Below are 21,588 nucleotides of genomic sequence, written 5' to 3'. Positions count from 1 at the left end.
GTGTCCGTTCGTTCTTCTGTCTGTCCACCTACCCGTCCATCTGTTTGTCCGTCTGTCTGTCAGTCTGTCCGTCCGCCTGTCCGTGCGTCTGTTTGTCCGTGCGTCTGTGAGTCTGTCCATCCGCCTGTCCGTCTGTCTGCCCGCCCATCTGTCCGTCCGCCCATCCGTCCGTCCATCCGTCCGCCCGTCCGTCCGTCCGTCCGTCCGTCGGTTTGTGTCTGTCTGTCTGTCTGTCTGTCTGTCTGTCCATCCGTCCGTCCGTCCGCACTTCCTGAGTTGATTGATTGATTGATATGTGGGGTTTAACGTCCCCAAACCACCATATGATTACGAGAGACGCCGCAGTGGAGGGCTGCGGAAATTTTGACTACCTGGGGTTCTTTAACGTGCGCCCAAATCTGAGCACACGGGCCTACAACATTTCCGCCTCCATCGGAAATGCAGCCGCCGCAGCCGGGATTCGAACCCGCGCCCTGCGGGTCAGCAGCCGAGTACCTTAGCCACTAGACCACCGCGGCGGGGCCGCACTTCCTGAGTGATTCCTTGATTGGTCACATTTCTGAAGTATTAGCGTGCACAGTTTCATCCGTGGTGTCATCATCACTTGAGCCAAGTCCACAGTCACTTGGTGGCAGTGGAACAAGAGCAACACTCTTGTTGATGTCCCACTTTCCATAGAAAATGGCTTTATTTATTCCTGCATTTGAATGAGTGAGTTCTAGGTAAATACACTCGCGTCATCCCTTTTTGAAAGATACCGTATTTGTGGCCCAAAGCTGTGATAGTGAAAAACTACGAACTATTCATGGTTCTGACTGCCCACGCAATAGCTCCTCTGGCTTTATTTTCAATAAAAATGTTACAGCAGCTAACAATTACAACGCTAAAAGCGCGCAAACTGAGGCGAGCAGCAGCCACACGCGCGGTGTTCCGCAACCCTTGCCCGGCAGCTCAACAATTTTGTGAACCGCGATAGTGGGCTGCTTTCTCAGCGTCTCGACTAAACAACGCCACGAAAATCATACCACAGGTTTCTCATACCTCCTTCTACTGTTTAAAAAATATCGATTTGCTTACTTTCTCGGAGCTCTTGGAACGTGAGGCAGAATGCCGTCGTGGCGGAGAACGTAAGCGAACCGCACGCGCTACATTGATGCTGATGACCTCAGATTGATGGCGCTCGCCCACAGAGGGGAATGGGCCGAGAACCAGGCGGCAGGATGCTTAAATGAAGCTAAAATGAAATTAAAGCCAATCTAAAAAATTAGTTTAGAAATAAAACTGCCATAAACAAAAATGGTTGCTGAGCAAGAGGTCGAACCATTTCTTCTTCCTGAGAGACGAATTATAAACTAAAGATCTGAAAAGGTTAGGGTTCACTAGCACGGCAATCTTTTAGTTGCATTGATGTAGTCACAGTGGAGCATACATCCCTGTGGCAGCAGCCAAACGAACTTGCCGCCAAGTGATGAAAGCACTGGTACATTTACTTGTATTCCTAACGTCTGTAATGGAGCTTCTAAAAATCTTTTTCTCGAGTAACGAGGACAGAATAAAAAGCAATGTTCAATGGTTTCAATCTCGTTGCGAAAAATTCACAGCGGTGACGCCAAGTTGAGTCGAGCTCTCTTAAGGTAACAAATTAATTGTGGAACTGTACAGCGCAATCTGGTATAAGTGACTTTCAATTGTCGAGATACACACCACTGTTTATTCCAGCAATACCTTAAATGTTCGAAATCTTTATATTTATCCAAATCGCCTATTCCCCATTGCAAACAAGCATTTAGGAAGCTTAGCGCTGTCCCGTAAGCCGTATCTGGCAAAACCGGGATGGTCGGCACACTAAGGGATACTGCTGCTAAAGAGTCCGCCATTTCGTTCAAATATAATCCGCGGTGGCCTGGCACCCATAGCAAATGAAGTTTTTTTTACGTTTTTGGTATTAAATAAAGAAAAGTATTCATATTCTCTGCATTTGCTGCAGCAGAAAGTGCATTACATACTGATTGTGAAGAAGATGTGCCTGCAGCGAGCAGCATCGCCAACGCCCAGCTCTCTCGGCTCGGGCTTCGGTTCGCTCCTGTGCCGGTCTCTGGATGGTTCTCGACGCTGTCTCGCCGTTGTCCTTAACGACTAATAAACGTCTTCACTTCATTTGTAATGATTACTGCTGATGATTCCCTTGAGGGCAATTTGCGAAGGGAAAGAACAATAGCCAGCAGTTCTGCATGTATATATATATTAAAATAGAGGTGTTGTACGTCGAGAAAGGTTCAGACGCAGCTTGGCAAAATGTGCTTTATCAGGCAGGTCTGGCTGATGGCGAGCGGCATGCGCGAGCTACTACTACAGCCACCGATCATCATCGCCTTCTTCATTACCAGCAGAGCGTCCGTTATTCAGATTCATTACAATTACTCCTCGCGAAATAAGGAGCCATACGACCTATGGACAAGTAAACACGGGAGGGTCGTAGCAGGGCTTAAGTCTCGAGACGTGGACAATATCCTGGCCACGACGACGTTGGTCAGAAGATGGTTCCAGTGGCTCAATGAGGTAATTCACTGGTGACGTTTTTTGTAGCACCCGATATGGGCCGTGATACTTGGGGACCAACTTGGTAGAAAGTCCAGGTGTAGCAGAAGGGACATGCAGCCAGACGAGTGAACCTGGATCGTAGGAAGTAGTGTTATTTGATGCGTCATGGTGGTGCTTTTGGCGTCCTTGGTCTTGGGTTGTGAATGATCTGGCCAGTTGGCGGCATTCTTCAGCGTATGTAGCAGCTTGAGACAAAGTCGTGGACTCTGAGGAGTCAGGTTTGTACGAAAGAATGGTGTCCATAGTGCAAGAAGGTTCGCGTCCGTAAAGGTGGAAAAAAGGAGAGAACCCAGTAGTGCTTTGAATGGCGGTATTATAGGCGAACGTGATAAACGGGAGCACTCGGTCCCAATTGGAGTGGTCTGACGAGATATACATAGACAGCATGTCACCAAGGGTGCGGTTGAAGCGCTCTGTCATTCCATTGGTCTGGGGATGATAGGCGCTTGTATTGCGGTGAACGACGTGGCACTCGCGCAGCAATGCTGTGATGACGTCTGTCAAGAATACGTGACCACAATCGCTCAGTAACTCCCGAGGTTCTCCATGACGTAATACAATGTTGTGAAGAACGAAAGTCGCAACGTCTTTTGTTGTAGACGAGGGAAGGGATGAAGTTTCGGCATACCGCGTGAGATGGTCGACAGCAACTATGATCCAGCGGTTACCGTCAGCAGTGTTGGGAAGGGGACCATAGATATCGATGCCGACGCGGTCGAATGGTCGGGATGGGCATGGTAAGGGTAACAAGGTACCGCTGGCGTGATAAGGGGGAGTTTTTCGTCTCTGGCACGTCGAGCAGGCCCAAACGTATTGTCGTATAAAACGGTACATGCCACGCCAGTAATATCGGAGACGCGTGCGAGAATAAGTCTTCAGGAAACCTGCGTGGCCATATTGGGGGTCGTCATGAAACATGGAACAAATTTCGGATCGCAGATGACGTGGAATCACGAGTAACCACTGACGTCCACCGGGTGCGTAGTTGCGTCGGTACAGCACGTCGTCGCGAGTGGCGAAGTGCTCGACTTGCCGACGCAACGTGCGAGAAGGGGGGGAACCCGTCCGCCCAGCCAAGATGTCTAGAAGCGAAGCAACCCAAGGGTCCTTGCGTTGCTCAGATGGCATGTCGGTGATGGTGACGGCAGTGGCATCACAGGTTAGACTTCCTCAGCAGTCCGGGTCAGGGGGTAGGGGCGAACGGGATAGGGCGTCTGCGTCCGAATGTTTCCGGCCGGAGCGATAGACCACGCGAATATTATATTCTTGGAGGCGTAATGCCCATCGGGCGAGGCGACCGCTTGGATCCTTCAGTGACGACAGCCAGCAGAGGGTGTGGTGGTCAGTCACGACGTCAAAATGGCGCCCGTACACGTAAGGTCGAAATTTTTCTATCGCGCAAATAATGGCGAGGCATTCCTTTTCAGTGACGGAATAGTTGATTTCGGCTTTGCTGAGAGTTCGGCTTGCGTAGGCAACCACGTACTCTTGGAAGCCGTCTTTCTTCTGTGCAAGAATAGCGCCTAGCCCGACACCACTAGCGTCGGTGTGGATCTCTGTGGGCGCCGATGGCTCGTAGTGTCGCAGAATAGGCGGCGACGTGAGGAGGCAGCGCATTTCATTGAAAGAATCGTCACAGGTGGCAGACCAGGTTGAAAGATCTCTAGAGCCGGCGAGGAGCTTGGTCAAAGGAGCGATGATCGTCGCGAAATTGCGGACGAAGCGCCGGAAGTAAGAGCAAAGGCCTATGAAGCTTCGGAGCTCTTTCATGGTGGTCGGTTTGGGAAACGCTGAAACGGCTGGAAGTTTGGCAGGGTCAGGAAGAATGCCGTCTTTTGAAACCACGTGGCCAAGGATCGTAAGCTTTCGAGCGGCGAAATGGCACTTCTTCAAATTCAGTTGCAGCCCCGCGGCAGAAATACACGCGAGGACTTTCTCGAGGCGGGTTAAATGGGTTGCGAACTCAGTTGAAAAGACGACAATGTCATCTAAATAACAAAGGCAAACGTTCCATTTGAGGCCTCGAAGGATAGAGTCCATCATTCGCTCGAAAGTAGCTGGCGCGTTGCAGAGGCCGAAGGGCATGACTGTGAATTTGTCAAGCCCGTCGGGCGTAATGAAAGCTGTTTTTTCGCGATCGGCCTCTGCCATGGGTACCTGCCAGTATCAAGAGCGCAGATCTAAAGAAGAGAAAAATTCGGCTCCCTGTAGGCAGTCCAAGGCATCGTCAATGCGTGGCAGCGGACAGATATCCTTGCGCGTGATTCGGTTGAGACGTCGGTAGTCCACGCAAAACCTGATGGATCCGTCCTTCTTCTTCACCAACACAACTGGAGAGGCCCAGGGACTGCTTGACGGTTCGATTATGCCACGTGTCAGCATGTCGTCAACCTGTTCATTGATGGCACGGCGTTCGGTAGTTGACACACGATATGGACGCTGCCGTAATGGCGTCTCTTGACCGGTATCTATACGGTGAACAACAGATGACGGTCGACCTAAGGAAGGCTGATTGTGGTCAAACGAGGTTCGAAAGCGCTGTAGGAGCTTGATCAGCTGTTCCTGCTGCCCATGCGTGAGGTCGCAATCAATGGACTTGCGGAATACATCCATAGGTTCATTAGCACCAGTTGCGGATGTAATGGTACAAGTCGGTAAAAATGGCTTGTCTGGATAGATCGGGTCTTCGAAAATACAATTTAAGGTCTCGAGGCTCCCCAGACACTCGCCGCGTAGCAAGATGTACGGACAAGCAGAAACGTTGCACGCATAAAGTACCGCCGAACCATTGGAAAAGTTGATGACGGCAAACGGGAGTACGATGGTTCGGTGTTTCACACTAGCTATAGTTGGTTGGAACAGGAGTGTCGAGTTAGTGGCAGCAGGGGAAAAGACAGGCACTAGGACGGCAGACAACGTCGCGATGTGGACGTCAGCTGCGGCAAACACTTTCGAGGGACTGTGGTGGTCGATATCAAGGCACGGATTCGTCAACGTGAGTTCAGCACGAGCGCAGTCGACAAGGGCCTCCTGATGGGTAGAAAGGAAATCCCGTCCTAGTATGACGTCGTAAGATGAACGTGGGAGAACAACAAAGTTGACGGCGTACCAAACATCTTGAATAAGAACGCGTGCTGTGCACTGAGCTGTCGGCGCGATGAAATGGGAGGTGGCTGTACGCAGTGGAAGATTCGTAAGCGGCGTTGTAAGTTTTCTCAAATCGCGACGCAGTTTTTCACTAATTACAGAAACGACGGCGCCTGTGTCAACAAGTGCACGTACAGCAACACCTTCTACTAGCACATCAATTTCGTTGGTCGGACAAAGAGAAGGTCTTAGAAAGTTCGACGACGACGTAGTTCTTGCCTCCGGAACTATGGCTGTCAGTTTTCCTCTCGAGCGGGGCTCGTGCGCCGAAGCATCGGGGAGACAGATCGGCGACGGGGTGGTAATGACCGGCGAGAATCGACAGGGCGTCGTGGGGACAATGAGTCGGTGATAGGAGAAGATGGTCGCTGGGGATTCTGGGCAGCCTGGTAATTTGCAGAATTCCCATGGTCTGGAGGCTGGAAGTTGCGACGGCGACAGTAGCGTGCTATATGTCTCACGAAACTGCATGCGAAACAGATGGGTCGATTATCCAAGGTGCGCCATGGGTTAACGACAGAAGGTGCAGGGGGTGAAACGGGATGGGGTGCCGTGTATGTAGGCAGCGTCGTAGGGTAGGAGGACCCGGTGCCCCGGTATGCGCCAGAGAGAGGTGGGGCTGGGGGTCTAGCAACGACGGCAGCGTAGGTCAGCGGCGTAGGGACAGATGGCGATGGAGGCAGTGCCTGCGTGACCTGTGTCTCAATGACCTGGCGTAGACGTGGGTCTAACGAGGTCACTGGCGCGGATGCTTCGGCCGCAAGAGAAAGCTGACGCGCAACTTTTTCACGAATGAATTGTTTGATGTGGGGCAGTAAGACGGTGTGATCAGCAGTGACGTCGTGCACGAGGGCGGAAACTTCAGCCGTATCTTCAGCGGCCCTGCGCGTCGAGACACGCTGCTTACGCAACTCGTCGTACTCCTGACAGAGCTGGACAACATCGGTGACGATCTGTGGATTCCTAGCGACGAGCATCTGGAAGGTATCGTCGTCAACTCCTTTGATGATGTGCTTGATTTTGTCGCGTTCGGTTAGAGATTCATCGACGCGCTTGCAAAGAGACAATACATCTTCAATGTAACTTGTAAAGGTCTCGTCCCTGCGCTGGACTCGACTACGGTGACGCTGTCCCGCGCGAAGCCGGCGCACGGCGGGACGACCGAAGACCGCGGCGATGGTGGTCTTGAAGGCGGACCAGTTGGTGATTTCGCCTTCGTGGTTTTTGAACCAGAGGCTGGCCACATCGCACGTTTGTGAGCTGGTCACAGGCGTTCCACTTGTTGGAAGCGCTTACGATTTCGTACTCGACGAGCCAGTTCTCGACGTCTTGTTCGTCGTTGCCGCGAAAAATTGGTGGGTCGCGTTGCCGAGGCACGCCAGTACAGTATACTGTCGTTAGTAAGGCAGCTTGAGAAGGGCCAGGAGCAGTCATGGTGAACGGTGAGGGTAGCGTCCGATTGCGAAGTTCCAGGTTGATGGGAATCCCGGCTCCTCCACCACTTAAAATAGAGGTGTTGTACGTCGAGAAAGGTTCAGACGCAGCTTGGCAAAATGTGCTTTATAAGGCAGGTCTGGCTAATGGCGAGCGGCGTGCGCGAGCTACTACTACAGCCACCGATCATCATCGTCTTCTTCATTTCCAGCAGAGCGTCCGTTATTCAGGTTCATTACAATATATATATATATATATATATATATATATATATATATATATATATATATATATATATATATATATATATATATATATATATATATATATATATATAAGTAAGGGAAAGAAGCGTATACTTAAGGGCTCGTTTTTCCGTGTTTTAACACAATATTAATGAGATCTAACAGGCAGTAATGCCGAGGAATGTACAGGGGAAGTTATTAGAACCAATGGAATGTAAATAAGAAAGAAAAGTGGGTAAAAAGAACTTGCCGTGAGCAGGAATCGAACCTACGACCTACGAATTACGCGTTCGATGCTCTCGAACGCGTATTTCGGAGGTCGTAGGTTCGATTCCTGCTCATGGCAAGTTATTTTTTCCGATTCCTTTAGAATGACGAGGCAAAAGGATAGGATTAAACGGTACAGAGACAGAGAGAGAGGGACGGAGAGAGCGCGGCTCAGGGGAAGCGACATCCGGAAGTGAGGAGAAGATAGGAACAATGGACCAGGTTGCAGGAGTCCGAGGACGGGGCACCACTCGGCGAGAGCTCTTGCCTGCGTCAGGAGATGGCGTAGGGCGAGCCTAATCGGTCAGAGCTGCGCTGTCGCTGGAGATTGCGGGGGCACAACCGGTCAGCATGAAATCCACAGAGCGAGTCACAGCTGCGGTCTCTATTCTAGGGACCATAGTGCAGCGGCGTATCTCCTCTCCACGCGAACGGCGCCATGTTAATTTCGTCATTGGTTCATGATGACTGTTACGTCATACGGGTCATACAAAAAAGCGGCTCCAGTTGGAAGCGCATATTACAAATGGACATCGGCTGACAGTGGTACACTGTACTTTTTAATCTTAGCTTGTCATGGACTATACGTCACCAGCGCCTCGTGACCTTGAGCGCTTTTTTTTTCTTCAAATGCGTGGCTGTCTCAGTGTCATCGCGCGCGCATGCGTGGACAAGTCGTGACCTCCCGCGGCGATCTCTCTAACGAAGAGCGCGCCTTGTTCAAATCAGCCATTGGCTGATAGATGGGTTTTCTACGAGTGATTTTTTAGCGTCTTCCGTCATCTGTTGATGGAAGAGAAAGCAATTTTTAGTTGACTTTAATATTTATCGTGAATTACATGCCGCGTGCTGCGCTTTAATATTGGGCTCGCGTGTTGTCAGGAGACTCTACTACCGATCGGCAGCGTTTTCTTACCATGCTCGAAAAGTGTTGCAGCGCGCCTTTAAACTTCTCATAGTCGAGAGTTCGACGGAATGCCGTCTGGTCAGGTAAAGGCATTGTTGAATAAAACAGGTCACTGACCAATGTCAAACAAAACAAAACGTTTCGGGACCCGTACGGGTCCCTTGTTCACAATGGAATGAAGGCTGAGCAACAGGTTCTTATGTAACGTTGAGCGCATGACGCAAAGTCCGGGAGTACACGTGGTTTAGTGTGCCAGATGATCTATTGATTGGGTTACTTGTCGTCAGAATGATTAGTGATTCGAGGTTCAGTCTGCTTGTAAAATTCTTCTCCGTGGCCAAGATGCGTGCGTTGTCCCAGCTTATCTCGTGGCCCGTCTTCTCGGCATGCTCTGCGAGTGCATTTGTCACTGTGTGGCCCTTGGCGACGTCATTCTTGTGTTGCATCAGACGTCTGCAGTAATTTCCACTCGTGCCAATGTACACTGATTCGCAATCGGCGCATGGTATCTTGCAGATCACACCAGGAAAGTGTTGCCGAGGGAGAGGATCCTTCACATTTAGCAACTCAGCCTTAAGCTTGCTTGCTGGAACATGCGCGATCTGTACACCACGTTTTCTGAATAGACGGACTAGTGCTTCGCTTACATTTCGAATATAAGAAATCGATGCACGCTTTTGCGTAGACGATGTGTTATGCATGACTTGACTAGTTGACTGCAGTTTATGCATGACGGATTTAGTTGTTTTTCTAATAAAAATCTTCGGGTATCCATTCCTGATCAGGTCATCTTCAATGGTCCGGAGCTCCTCCTGCAAGCTTCCTTCATCGGAACAAGTGCGAATCGCTCGTTGAACTAAAGACCGAATCACTGAGCGTTTGTGGGCTACCGGGTGGACTGACTCATAGTCGAGGTATCTACCGGAGTGCGTTGGCTTCCGGTACACAGCGAAGGCGAGGCCTGTGGGAGTACGTTTTACAACTGTATCCAAGAAAGGGAGGCAACCGTCTTTTTCTTCTTCCACAGTAAACTTGATGGAAGTCTCGACGCCGTTTAGGCAGTCAAGGAAAGCTTGGACGTCTTTCTTCTTTATCACGCAGAAGCAGTCGTCGACGTATCTCAGAAAAACATTGGGTCTCGGCTGAAATGTTCCCAATGCTTTCTGCTCAATTGCTTCCATTGTGATATTCGCAGTTGTGACCGAAATCGACGCTCCCATTGCGGTACCGAAAACTTGCCTGTAGAATTCACCCTTGTACGAGAAGTAAGTGTTAGATAGGCAAAACCGTAACAAGGTGCACAGCTCGGTGACGTCGAACGGTGTGCGATCGGCCAATGTCGTGTCCTTGTGAAGCAATTGTCTGGAAGTGTCTACAGCAAGGTCGACGGGAACACTTGTGAAGAGGGAGCAGACATCAAATGAAACCAGTATTTCGTCGATATCCACAGTGATACTCTTCATTTTGCTTCATTGGTGTTCCGGAGGTTAGTTTCAGTCTTGCCTGCAAGGGGAGCCAGGATGCCGTGAAGATACTTTGAGAGGCTGTACAGGGGTGACCTAGTGAAATCTACTATGGGTCTTAGAGGCGTTCCGCTTTTGTGAATCTTCGGTAAACCGTATATCGCTGGAGCAGAACCATTGGTGCACAGCAGCTGGAAGTATAACCTTTTTGCTGATGCAGGAAGCGTCTGAAAAATACTAGAGAGCGTCTTTTGCAGGCCAGTTTGGACTTTCGAGGTAGGATCCTTGTTAATCTTGGCGTACGTTGTACAGTCCCCCACTATCTTCGTCATCTTCGACTCGTACGTCGACCGGTCAAGCACAACCGTCACGTTGCCTTTGTCCGCAGGAAGTACGGCAATCTTCTTGTTTTTGTGCAATGCCTTAATCGCTTTTTCCTCGTCTTCCGAGAGGGCTTGCTGGCAGCCAGACTTGCGAATCCTCGATAGTGTACCTACTGCTCTCGTACGGACTTCGTCTCGTTCACTTTCTCCAAGTAGACCAATAGCGTTTCCGGCTTCTTTGCTTGGTTGAAGTTGAGACCACGGCTCAAAACTTGGCATTCCGCAGGAGTTAGCTCGTATGACGACAAGTTCCTGACCTCGAACATGGGTCCTCTGGTTTTCCTGCCTTTTTTTAGCAAAGCACTCAGTTTGCGCTCTTGTGACGTTTCCTGCTTTTCTGTTCGTCGTCGCGATGCTTGGTTCGCAACGAGATGTATTTCAGGGAGTAATTCAGGCATGATGAATTCCAGCTGGCGTGTTGTGAAGAAAATGTCAGTCTCAAGGCGCTTCACAGTCTGCTTGCAGTCTTCTATCCGTGCTTGAAGAAGCTGCCATTCAGCTTTCGAAATGACTTGATGACCGAATGCCGATTTCACGGGGTGCTTTAACTGCAAAGATTTTGGGATGAGTTGCTTGGACTTACAGGTTACGTTGAAACGCAGGTGCGTCTTGAAGGCTGCCAGTCGTGTAGATGCACTCAAGAACTGATGAATCCTGGTGATAGCCGATTGTCCATACTTGTGGCGGATGTTCACGTAGTCGAGAGTTCGACGGAATGCCGTCTGGTCAGCTTGATATTTGCAAAATGTGACGAGATTTGATGTCTGTATTCTTTAGCCAAGGTTAAAAAGACATTAGAAAGTAAAATTACTCATTACGTTCCTCACTGCAGTCATCGCAAACTTCCATTTTTCCCATAACTATACCAACAGGTAAGAAAAAAAAAGATTAGTAGTCGAAGTGGTATTTCGGCCACACGTGCTCTCTTCTTACAACGGGAGAGATGGCGCCCCCAGTCTCTCCCTGTGCGATCTCTTTCTCCACAGAGAGAGGGCGCGGTGCGCGTCGTAGAGCCACGCGCAGCTTCGCAGACGTGCGGCAAGGTTATTACACCAGCGTTTCCTGCAGTTATTACACTATGTCAGATCCAACAGAGTTAGCTGCTAGCCTTACCTTTTGATTAAAGCTTGTTAAAATCACATTCATTGCTCCGACCTTGAAGTGAAACTGATGTTATTTGCGTGAGCATGCCTTTTTTATTTCATTTTGCCAAAATTTACACTATTAATTATGGAACAACTTTGTGTATCAACTGAAACAGTCTTTGTGTAAGTGGTTTACTTCTACTAAATTATCTATTTCTGGGCACTGGGCGGTGGTGCCAGTCAAACTATACATATTGTCACAATGCAGAAACAGCAGCAGTTGAATACCGGACAACTCACTTTAATTGTACCAGAATACTGGCAAACTGATTGGATGAGGACCTTGTCTTTCTCTTTCGCTGCGCGTGTTCTCCGTTGTTCTCTTGGTGCTGCATATTCAATGCGGCAATATGTAGCTTTTTCCCTCCTTTCCAACCGCACCTCATGCACGATTTATTTATGTAGTAACTGCACCAACCGTTTCTGCAGTTGCATAGCTGTGCCGATGCTCAAAGAGTCGCCCATGTTCCTCGCAGCAATGGTGAACGCGAGCCCGTCGCCTGGAGACCTGGGATGCCCGGCGCCCCGTTCGCCCGAGAACGGCCTGGCCTTCATCTTCAACAGGGGCCGCCTGGTACACTACCGCTGTCACTCTGGATTCACACTGCGAGGACACGGCCAGGCGCTCTGCCACCACAACAGCTGGAACAGGCCCGCTCCCCTGTGCCTCCCGAAAAATGGTACTCTTTTTGGTTCTAGCTCGAGCAAATCCATTCCCGTAACCAGAAGTGGAGGTCATCATGATGAGCCTGACTACGCCCACTGCAGGGAAAAAAAATCACCTCCATTATCCGCCAATCAACCCGGGCTTCCGTCGCCACATTATACTTGCGAGCTTCATCTGGCCCACCTAACTTTCTGTCTCCCCTTCATGCGTTTGCCTTCTGTGAGAATCTAGTCAGTGACTCTTAATGACCAGTGGTTGTCCTGCCTACGTGCTACGTGCCCAGCCCATGTCCATTTTTTTTTCTTGGTTTCAACTATGATATCTTTAACCCCGTTTTTTTTTTCTTCACCCACTGTGCTCTCTTTTTGTCTATTAAGGTTACACCTATCATTTTCCATTCCATCGCTCGCTGTATCGTGTTCCATTTAAGTTTAACTCTCTTTGTAAGCCTCCAGGTATCTGCTCCATAGGTAAGTACTCGCAAGATGCAGCTGTTATAAACGTTCCTCCTCAGGATTAGTGGCAGATTAACATTGATGATTTGAGAATGCTTGCTGAATGTGATCCACCCCATCCTTACTCTTCTAGATATTTCACTCTCTTGGTTCGGCTCTGCGGTTACTAACTGTCCCAAGTAATGCTCATTCACAACTTCTAGCGTCTTTACACCTACCGCAAACTGCTGTTTTCTGTCGGGACTGTTGCACATTACTTCAGCTTCGCGCATATTATTTTCAGACCCACTTTTCTACTTTCCGTGTCCAGTTCAGTAATCACGAGCTGTGATTCATCCCCTCAGTTACTTATCAAGGCAATGCCATCAGCGAATCGAAGGTTACTATGACACTTTCCATTAAATCTTCTTTCTAACTCTTCCAAATTTAGGTTCTGAAAACCTTCTGTAAACACTCGGTGAACAGCACTGGAGAGATTGTGTCTCACTGCCTTACACCTTTATTTATTGGCATTCTATCGTTTTTTAAGGAGAACTATGGTGGCTATGGATCCACTCTAGATTTCTTGCAGCATCTTCTTTCACGGTTTTTCGATGCCCTGATTACGTAGTGCCTGCATTACTGCTGATGTGTCGACTGAGTCAAACGCCTTCTCGTAATCTATGAAGGCTATCTACAGGGGTTGGTTGTATTCCGCGCATTTCTCTCTATTACCTGACTTAAAGTATGAATACGGTCTATTATGAAGTAGCCTGTAAAAATTCTGCTTAGTCGTTTAGTTGATTGAACTGTAATATCGCATTAATTCTATTAGCTATTATTTTTGTGGATATAGTTTGCAGAGAACGAAGAGTAAGCTGATCGGCCTGTAGTTTTTGAAGTCCTTGATGTCTCCGTTCTTATGTATTGAGGTGATGATGGCGTTCTTCCAAGATTCTGTAACCGTTCCCTTCAAGAGACACTTCGTATACAAGGTGGCCAGTTTTTCTAACAAAATCTCACCAGCATATTTCAACAGGTCTGACGTTACCTTATCCTCACCAGCGGCTTTGCCTTTTTTAGGAAAAAGGCAGCGGCTTTGCCTGCATTCCTTCCAGGGCTTTCCTTCTTCCCCTGTCGTTACTGGTAGGATGTCGAATTTCTCTGCACTATTATTCTTTCTCATGATATCATCCTGGTTGTTTTCGCTTCTGTACAGCTCTCTGTAGAAATCCTCCGCCACATCGACTATCGTAACCGTATTGGTTATGATAATGTCTTCCCTGTTCCCTAATGCATACATTCAATTTTTGTCTATGCACAAGTCTGCCTGCTTTCACAGCTTTGAGGCTACCGCCGCAGTTTACAGCCTGCTCAATTCTTTCCATGTGATACCTTCTGATGTCGACTACTTTACGTCTATTGATTAACTTCAAAATATCCGGCAACTAGCTCTAATTTATCGGTTGCATTTGAGGCTTTCATTATTTGTCATCTTCTAATAGAACTTTTCGTCTCCTGAGATAGTTTGCCAGTGTCATGTCTAGTGACTGTATCTCCGCCTTCTATTCCACGCTTTTTAACGATAGAAGTAAGATTATTGTTCATTGTGTCAACGCTAACGTCGGTTACCTAGTTTAGTGCCTCGAATCTATTTTGAAGAGAAACTCCGAATTCCTGTAATTTTCCTTTCACCACTAGCTCATTAATTGGCAATCTGCGTATTAGCTTTTTTTAACACCGCAGTGAATACGAGCTCTTACCATTCTATGGTCATTGCATCGGATTTTGCCAACTACTTCTACATCCTACGCAATGCCTAGGTGTACACTCAGAATATAGTTTATTTCAGTTTTAGTTTAGCCATTAAGACTTCCCCTCGTCCACTTAGTTAGCCCGTTTTCTGAAGAAAGTGGTCAAGATCCGTGCATTATTACGCTCTGCAAACTCTACTAATAACTCCCCTCTGGCATTTCTAGAGCCGATGCAATATTCCCCCGCTGCATGGTCTCCGGCCTGTTCCTTGCCCATTCTGGCATTAAAGTCGCCCATCAAAACAGTATACCGTGTCTTTACTGTATTCATGGCTGACTGTGCGTCTCCATAGAAACGTTCAACCAAGTGATCATCATCGCGCGATGTAGGCGCGTAGGCCTGTACCACCTTGTACTAGTTCTCTTTCTAAACTTAATTATGATACTTACCATTATCTGACTGATGCTATAGAATTCCTATATGGGGCCAGCGATATTTTTGTGTAAATTAAACATAGCTCTTAGTTCTTTTCTGTCACCTAATCCACGGTAGCATAAAACGTGTCCGTTCTTGAGCACTGAAAGAGCCTCACGTGTCCTCACTTCGCTGAGCCCTATGTTGCATCCCATTTGACACCCTGTAATTCCTCGAATAGCACAGCTAGACTATGCTTCACTATATAGCGTTCTAGCGTTGAAGGTAGCTGTTGTGTACCGAGGTGGTGTCTCTGTAGCCACCCTCCCACCTGGATGTGCAGTAGCCATGTTAAGTGCAGGAGGCAGTTCAGGCTGCCGCCTTCTGCGCAGCTGTCATAATAATCCAGTTTGAATCAACCTCCAGCTCTCCGAGTACATCCTCTCGTGTTCCATCTATCCACCATGCATTGCGAGCCGTACACAGCTGTGGCGGCGAAAACGGGATAGTATCGTCTAGTGCGTACATTAAAACATCGCGCGATTTCATTGTGACAATGACTTTCACGCTAGGCCTGGTCGAGCTATTTGTTACGACAATGGCGGCCAAGTGGGATTCGTACGTAGCAAAGATCAAGTTCTTCGTTGATGCGAACGCGGTGTTAGGAAAGAAGCGTCGTTTGGCAGTGTTCTTCAGCGTGTGCGGCGCGAACACGTTTGAATTACTGTAATCCCTCATGGCCCCGGCGAAACCGGAATCCAAAACACTTACCGCAGTGTTCGAGGTGCTCAAGGTTCATTTTTCGCCGCCGCCATCGGAAGCAGTGCGCAAAAATACATTTTACAAGCGGAACCAAGCACTACAGGAGACAGTATCGTCTTACATCGCAGAGATCCGGCGCCTGGCCCAGCACTGTGATTTCCCAAACCTCGAAAAAATGCTCAAGGATCGCCTCGTGTGTGGCCTCTGAGATGAGCACCTGCAGAACAGATTGTTCGCACATAAGCAGCTGACCTTTGCCGTAGCCCAGGAGGAGGCTCTGGCGACAGAAGCGGCTGCGAAAAGCACGATCGTTGTCCGGCAGTCTGAAGAAAATGACTCTGACGCGGCCGTTGCCGCGACAAACCAAGGGAAACGCCAGGAACCGGCCGCACTCGAGCAGACGGACCGTCCGGCTACGAGTAACGGCCCCTGCTACGGTTGTGGAGGGGCGCACCTCCGCGCCGAATGCCGTTTCAAGAACGCGCAGTGCAGAGCATGCAAGGAAACCAGCCACATCGAACGAGTCTGCCGCACCGGCGGCTCGAGTGGCCGGCAGCAAAACCTGCCGCCTCGACAGCCACGGAATTCTGAAGAGGCGTACGGCGTAACCGGGTTACCTCATGATGAGTGCTACTACAACAACCATGTCGGTGCAGAAGGCTCACAGGTGTCTCGCAAGCTTCGAGCAAAGGTTGCTATTGAGGGCAAGACTTGGGAAATGGAGGTGGACTCTGGATCGGATTTCTTCATCCTCACCAAAGGGACATTCCGCCGCCTCCGGCAGTGCAATGAAGAGCTGACACTGGCTAACTTCTCTTCGACAGTGGTCGATTATCAGCTGAGTCCAGTGGATGTTACGGGGTACTCCAGCGCGCTTGTGGAGTACAAGGAGTTTGCGGGCGTGCGGACTGTACTGGTAGCAAGGGGAACCTGCACCCACCTGCTGGGAGTTGACTGGTTTCGACCACTCGGCAATATTATTACTGGTGTTTCTTAGGTAAGAAAATTGCCGGTCGGCTCTGTGCTTTCCGAGCTCAGTGAGGTATTTGAAGAGGGCCTGCGGAACAACGTGGGTCCACCAGTCTCTCTGCGCCTTGACCCCAACATTCAACCAGTGCGTCTCAAAGCATGAAGACTACCTTTTACAATTCAACCGAAAGCTGGACCACCTCGTTCAGCAGGGAGTCTTAGAGCCTGTGACACAGCCAGTGTGGGAGCCGACGTGCATGCTTCACGAAGTACTATCGGCGTCAAATGAAACCCGAACAGCGGAGCGCGTGTTTCAAGCATTATAAACAATATAGTGTTGGCCATCCAGTCATCACCATTGACAGGCGTGCACATCCGGTTTGGCAGCACTGCGCGATCCCCCTACAGTGTATTATCTCCGTTTCTGCTCTAGTTTTCGTATAGTGATAATGGTGGCCATCGTGGGCGTGCCAAGCGCTTTCGATCGTATCACTCACAATTTCTTGCTTTTACTACAGCGTCGCAGTGCGATCTGTGACTTGGCACAATAAAACAAAAACAGAAAAATTATCGGTTTACGGTTGATTTTCAAACGAACGTCGCATCTCATTTGCCAGCGCTGCTTCACTTGCTGCACCCTTCCTAAAAAGACCGAACCGAAAACGCGTCACTTTAACTGGAAATGCCGAGCGTTTATTCGGAAGAGAGAGCGCAAATTGTTTCGCTTTACCAGCACGAAGTGAAACAGCGTGCAATTGTCACCATTAGGAACCGACTTTTGTCTACTATAAATTGAATTAGCCAGGAATTTCATGAAGATGGACTCTATGATGACAAACCGTGCTACAATACTCGCCTTCGGTTGCAGTAGTTTAACCTCTGTTTTTTTTTTGTTCCTTTCAAATACCATACCTGGAACACAAGCAGAAGTAGTGCACTATAGGGGGATCGTGCAGTGCTGCCACACCAGATGTGCGGGCCTGTCTGTGCCAATGACTGGTCGATGGCATGCCCTATGCCATTGATAAGGCTTCTGCCACGCGCTCCGCTGTTCGCGTTCCATTTGATGCCGATAGTACAAGCAATATTTGACCACCCGTCAATAAAAACCTGAGCTGTACCTTCGATCTTTTTCCCCTATTCAGCCGGCATGTGCACTCTGCTCGAACAACCCAACGAAACCTGCAACTGGTTATTTTCATATAATACCAGACGGCATGTCCTTTGGTACAACAGATGAAAAGGATAACAAATGAATGCAAGTCAGGAAGATTTCAAGATGGGTGTTGCGAAGCTCCATTACTATAACAGTCCCTGTTTTACATCATGCATTATATGAAATACCGCAATGTGACTTTAAGTATCATTATGCAGAATTGGATTTTTTCCTGCAATATATTTAATAGATCATGCTTATCACACCTCCTGATAGCTATTCACAAGAAAGCCACATAAACCACACACAACAAAGGGACACTACAAGTGCAGCAAATCTCAAGTTTGTTATCAATGTGACCTTATTCCTACTTTGCACTGTTGAAGTGCAGCAAATAAGGAATGTATTGGCTGCATCATGCCACCGCGAACTTGCGTCCTCTGAACGGTGGGTGTTTTATAACTGGGCAGCCCAGTGATAAAACATACATTATTCAAGCCAACGCTCTGGACAAAGTAAATGTGCAAATTACATTATTTACCGCTCAACTGAAGGTTCTCAGCTTCCGCATAGCGCTATTGTAACACAAGCAACAGGTGTTTTCACTAGAATCTGCTTACAAACATTGGTGTTACGGCGCTTAAGGAGCCTTTTTGAAGACATTGCTGTCGGCTTGACGATGCTGTCCGAAGTATCCCCAAATGCGGCCATGTTTGGCGGCGGCGAACTATATACGAGTCTGCGCTGGTGCTCTGATGAGTGCAGGTCGCACTGCTTCAATTTGTCCATCACGTTGCTGGCGATACTAGAAGAACTTCTTGAGCACAAAACGTCACTCTCTTTTGGCCACAAAGATCGAGTCTTGTGCGCATCCCACACAGTGCTGCACTCTCCATGACCTGCGCTCACAGCACTTAGTGCGGTAGCGTTCAATTTCCATTGTGAACATAAGGTTGGCGCGTTTGAGGGCCGAATTACTTGGCCCTTTCTGACGACCGCTACGAGGAAAATATTTGATTCTGTGTGCTGGGCCTCCAAGTCGCTATAATTATCTGACACGTTGTCAGTCATCACGACTTTTCTTATACCTGGCCGCCGACATACGCTCGAAACAAACCGGCTCGCTTAATGATCTTCCGGCGCTTCCAAATTCGGCTAATTACCCTGCCCCCGCTTTTTATAAACTGCAAGAAGCAGTTAGTCGTATACATAGACGTGTCATCCACTTGCGTATGCACACGAAACAGTCGAGGTAATGGAACGTAGTTATCTCCGAGGAAAAGGAGTCCGTAATGAAAATGTGTGGGTCCATGGTTGGTCTCGATTTCGATAAGAGAATGCTTTTTTAAGACCGAGTGCGTGGCCCAGAATTAACCATATTTATCGAAGACTTCTTCTAAAATTCGCAGGGTGCGGTAAACTGTGGTCTCGAGTGTCTGAATGGCGTATGTTTAGAGTCAATATCTTGGAACGTGCAAACCGAGAATTCGGAGCAAGACCACTTTAGCAATAGGAGTGTGGTTTTGATTGGTTGACGTGCGTGTTAGATATGTGTTTTTCGCAACCTTCTCACGACCCAACACCCCGAAGTATGGCGGGATGAATAGATCGGATTGTTTAAAGAGGCCCTCAGACACTAGATTTGATTATTATGTAGGGTTTAACGTTCCAAAGCCACCATATGAGTATGAGAGGCGTCGTATAGTGGAGGGCTCAGGAAATTTTGACCACATGGGGTTCTTTAACGTGCACCCAAATCTGAGCACAGGGGCCTACAACATTTCCGCCTCCATCGGAAATGCAGCCACCGCAGCCGAGATTGGATCCCGCGGCCTGCGGGTTAGCAACCGAGTAGCTTAGCCAATAGACCACCGCGGCGGGGCGCCCTCAGACACTATTTGAGCATGTATTTTTCATCAGTTCTTCTGGTGTTATGGAACGCGCTGATATCGTTGCGAAAACGGCAACGCCCAAATTGATGCTTTTATAAGTTTATGTCACTGGAGTTTTTCAGACTACGGTGATACTGATCGGCTATTTTTGTTATGGGAAGTGACGTGATGTCATGGGACGGGATGACAAGGACCGTTCGTTTTTTATTGGCTTGAGGCGACAAATAGCGTGCAATATTCGTATAGTGGTAGCTCGGCCATACGAGTGAATGCTAAAAACAGCAAGAACTTTTTTACACTTTCTCAGAAAGAAATCATTCCTGTTTCTAAGTGACGTATTTTCGGACCAACGAACACAATACTTCGCCTGCAAACGAAGCTTGATCACTTGGTGGTGAAGAAGCATTATATTGGCTGCTAGCCGCTCATTAGGTACATGACGAAAGTAGGACATGAGACATTGAAAAGCTGCCTTCGAGTCCGAAAAGATGGACCAAGCTTGCGAAGGTTCTGCAACGATAAACTTAAGTGCTGCACGTATGGCAGCGAGTTCAGCAGCCGTCGATGACGTCAAGTGCGATGTTTATAACTTAATAGTGACTGACTTCCCGGGAATAACTACCGCCTCTGCGGAGCTTGCTGAAGTAACAGAACCGTCGCGTAAATGTGAAGGCGTCCGTTGTGCTTCGCCAGCGGGAGCCGTTGTGTGGCCGGTTTCAGGGCGAGATGCGACGACTGTTTCTTCTTCTAGAGGCCAGGAATGGTAGGCACCGCAATGGCGGCCGTGCCGCATGCATGAAGCGTGATGGAAGTACTGAGCAAGGCTGAGCTGCAGTTGCGCTCAACGCTCAGCGGGGAGTTCCAATGAGGCGAGGTGATGAGACGGAATCCGAGCGAAATGCCTTAAATGCATTTCCAAAGCGTAAACGCGGATGTATGCGTGTTGATTGGATAATCGCGCGCATTGACGACTGTCGCTGCTGCATCTCAGAAGACCAAGGCATATTTGCAATGCTCGGGCTTGAAGCCAGTGGAGAACACCCACGTTTGTTCACCAAGGAACAGAACAGTATAAAGTTGAAGCATCGCTCGTACACATGCACCCCCGTTTTTCCAGCAAGAAACCTTAATACGTGTGTGATCATGAAATAAGGCTGTCGCAAAAGTGTCGCAGGGTGACATTAAGAATAAATGACATCGACAGCGTTGATCCGACGAATGCAAAGTATAATCTAACGATGTGAAAGTTCTCGGAGTCACATATATTCAAGCAATTGGCTTTGGAACGAACATATTGACATTGTCAATTATCGCGCGTAGTGGATATGATGTGCCATAGCAAAAGGGTACAGGGTAAAGCTCTTACTTTCGAAGTCACTTTTCCATCCACATTTTACCTATATTTTTTTGTATGGGGAGTACAACTAACAAGAACTTACAAAAACTGTACCTGATTCAAAAGAAGTGTATTGAAATCATTTTCATATTGCTGTATGATACTCACACTGGCGAACTGTTTCGACAGGCTGGGATATTACTCATGAATTGCCTCTATGGTTTTAAGCAAGCATTGGGTATCAAGCGTGAAGCTAAGGAAAGTCGACATTTTTTGCATGACCTCTCAAAACTACAGCCAAATATTACAATGTTTGCTACATGAAATAAGAAAACGGGAAAATAAAGACCTCTAAAACAAACTACTCCGAAGATAAGTTATTCCACCAACACTACTTAATACATATGTGAAAGCGGGCATAGATTTCCTATATTGTACACAGACCCAACTGTGCGGAATACACATGTTGAATTTTCATCGTTGTCTGCAGTTGCTACACTGCTAAAAGTGTTGTTATATTTATTTTGGGGGGCCTTGATGCATGTGTTTTGTGTTTACACTGCTGACTGTTGCTGTAAAAGGCGGCTGTGGGCCTTTTTTGGCGAGCAACA

The 21,588-nt window shown here is 48.3% G+C and overlaps 1 protein-coding gene across 2 annotated transcripts in view; it reads left to right on the top strand.

The window, feature by feature from the left end:
• Positions 1-21,588, top strand: part of LOC119178334 (uncharacterized) — a 52,393-nt gene that overhangs the window by 23,509 nt on the left and 7,296 nt on the right. The window contains exon 2 of one of the 2 annotated variants that reach the window (XM_037429535.2): positions 12,072-12,272. In XM_037429535.2, coding sequence (XP_037285432.2) covers positions 12,072-12,272 — 201 coding nt within the window. Of the gene's footprint in view, positions 1-12,068; positions 12,273-21,588 lie in introns of both variants that reach the window. The other variant, XM_037429526.2, reaches the window with a different exon arrangement.

Source organism: Rhipicephalus microplus, chromosome 2 (assembly GCF_043290135.1).
Source record: "Rhipicephalus microplus isolate Deutch F79 chromosome 2, USDA_Rmic, whole genome shotgun sequence".
Classification (NCBI taxonomy): Eukaryota; Metazoa; Arthropoda; class Arachnida; order Ixodida; family Ixodidae; genus Rhipicephalus; species Rhipicephalus microplus.
Note: the sequence above shows the minus strand (reverse complement) of the source record. Positions and strands in the feature narration are given on the sequence as shown.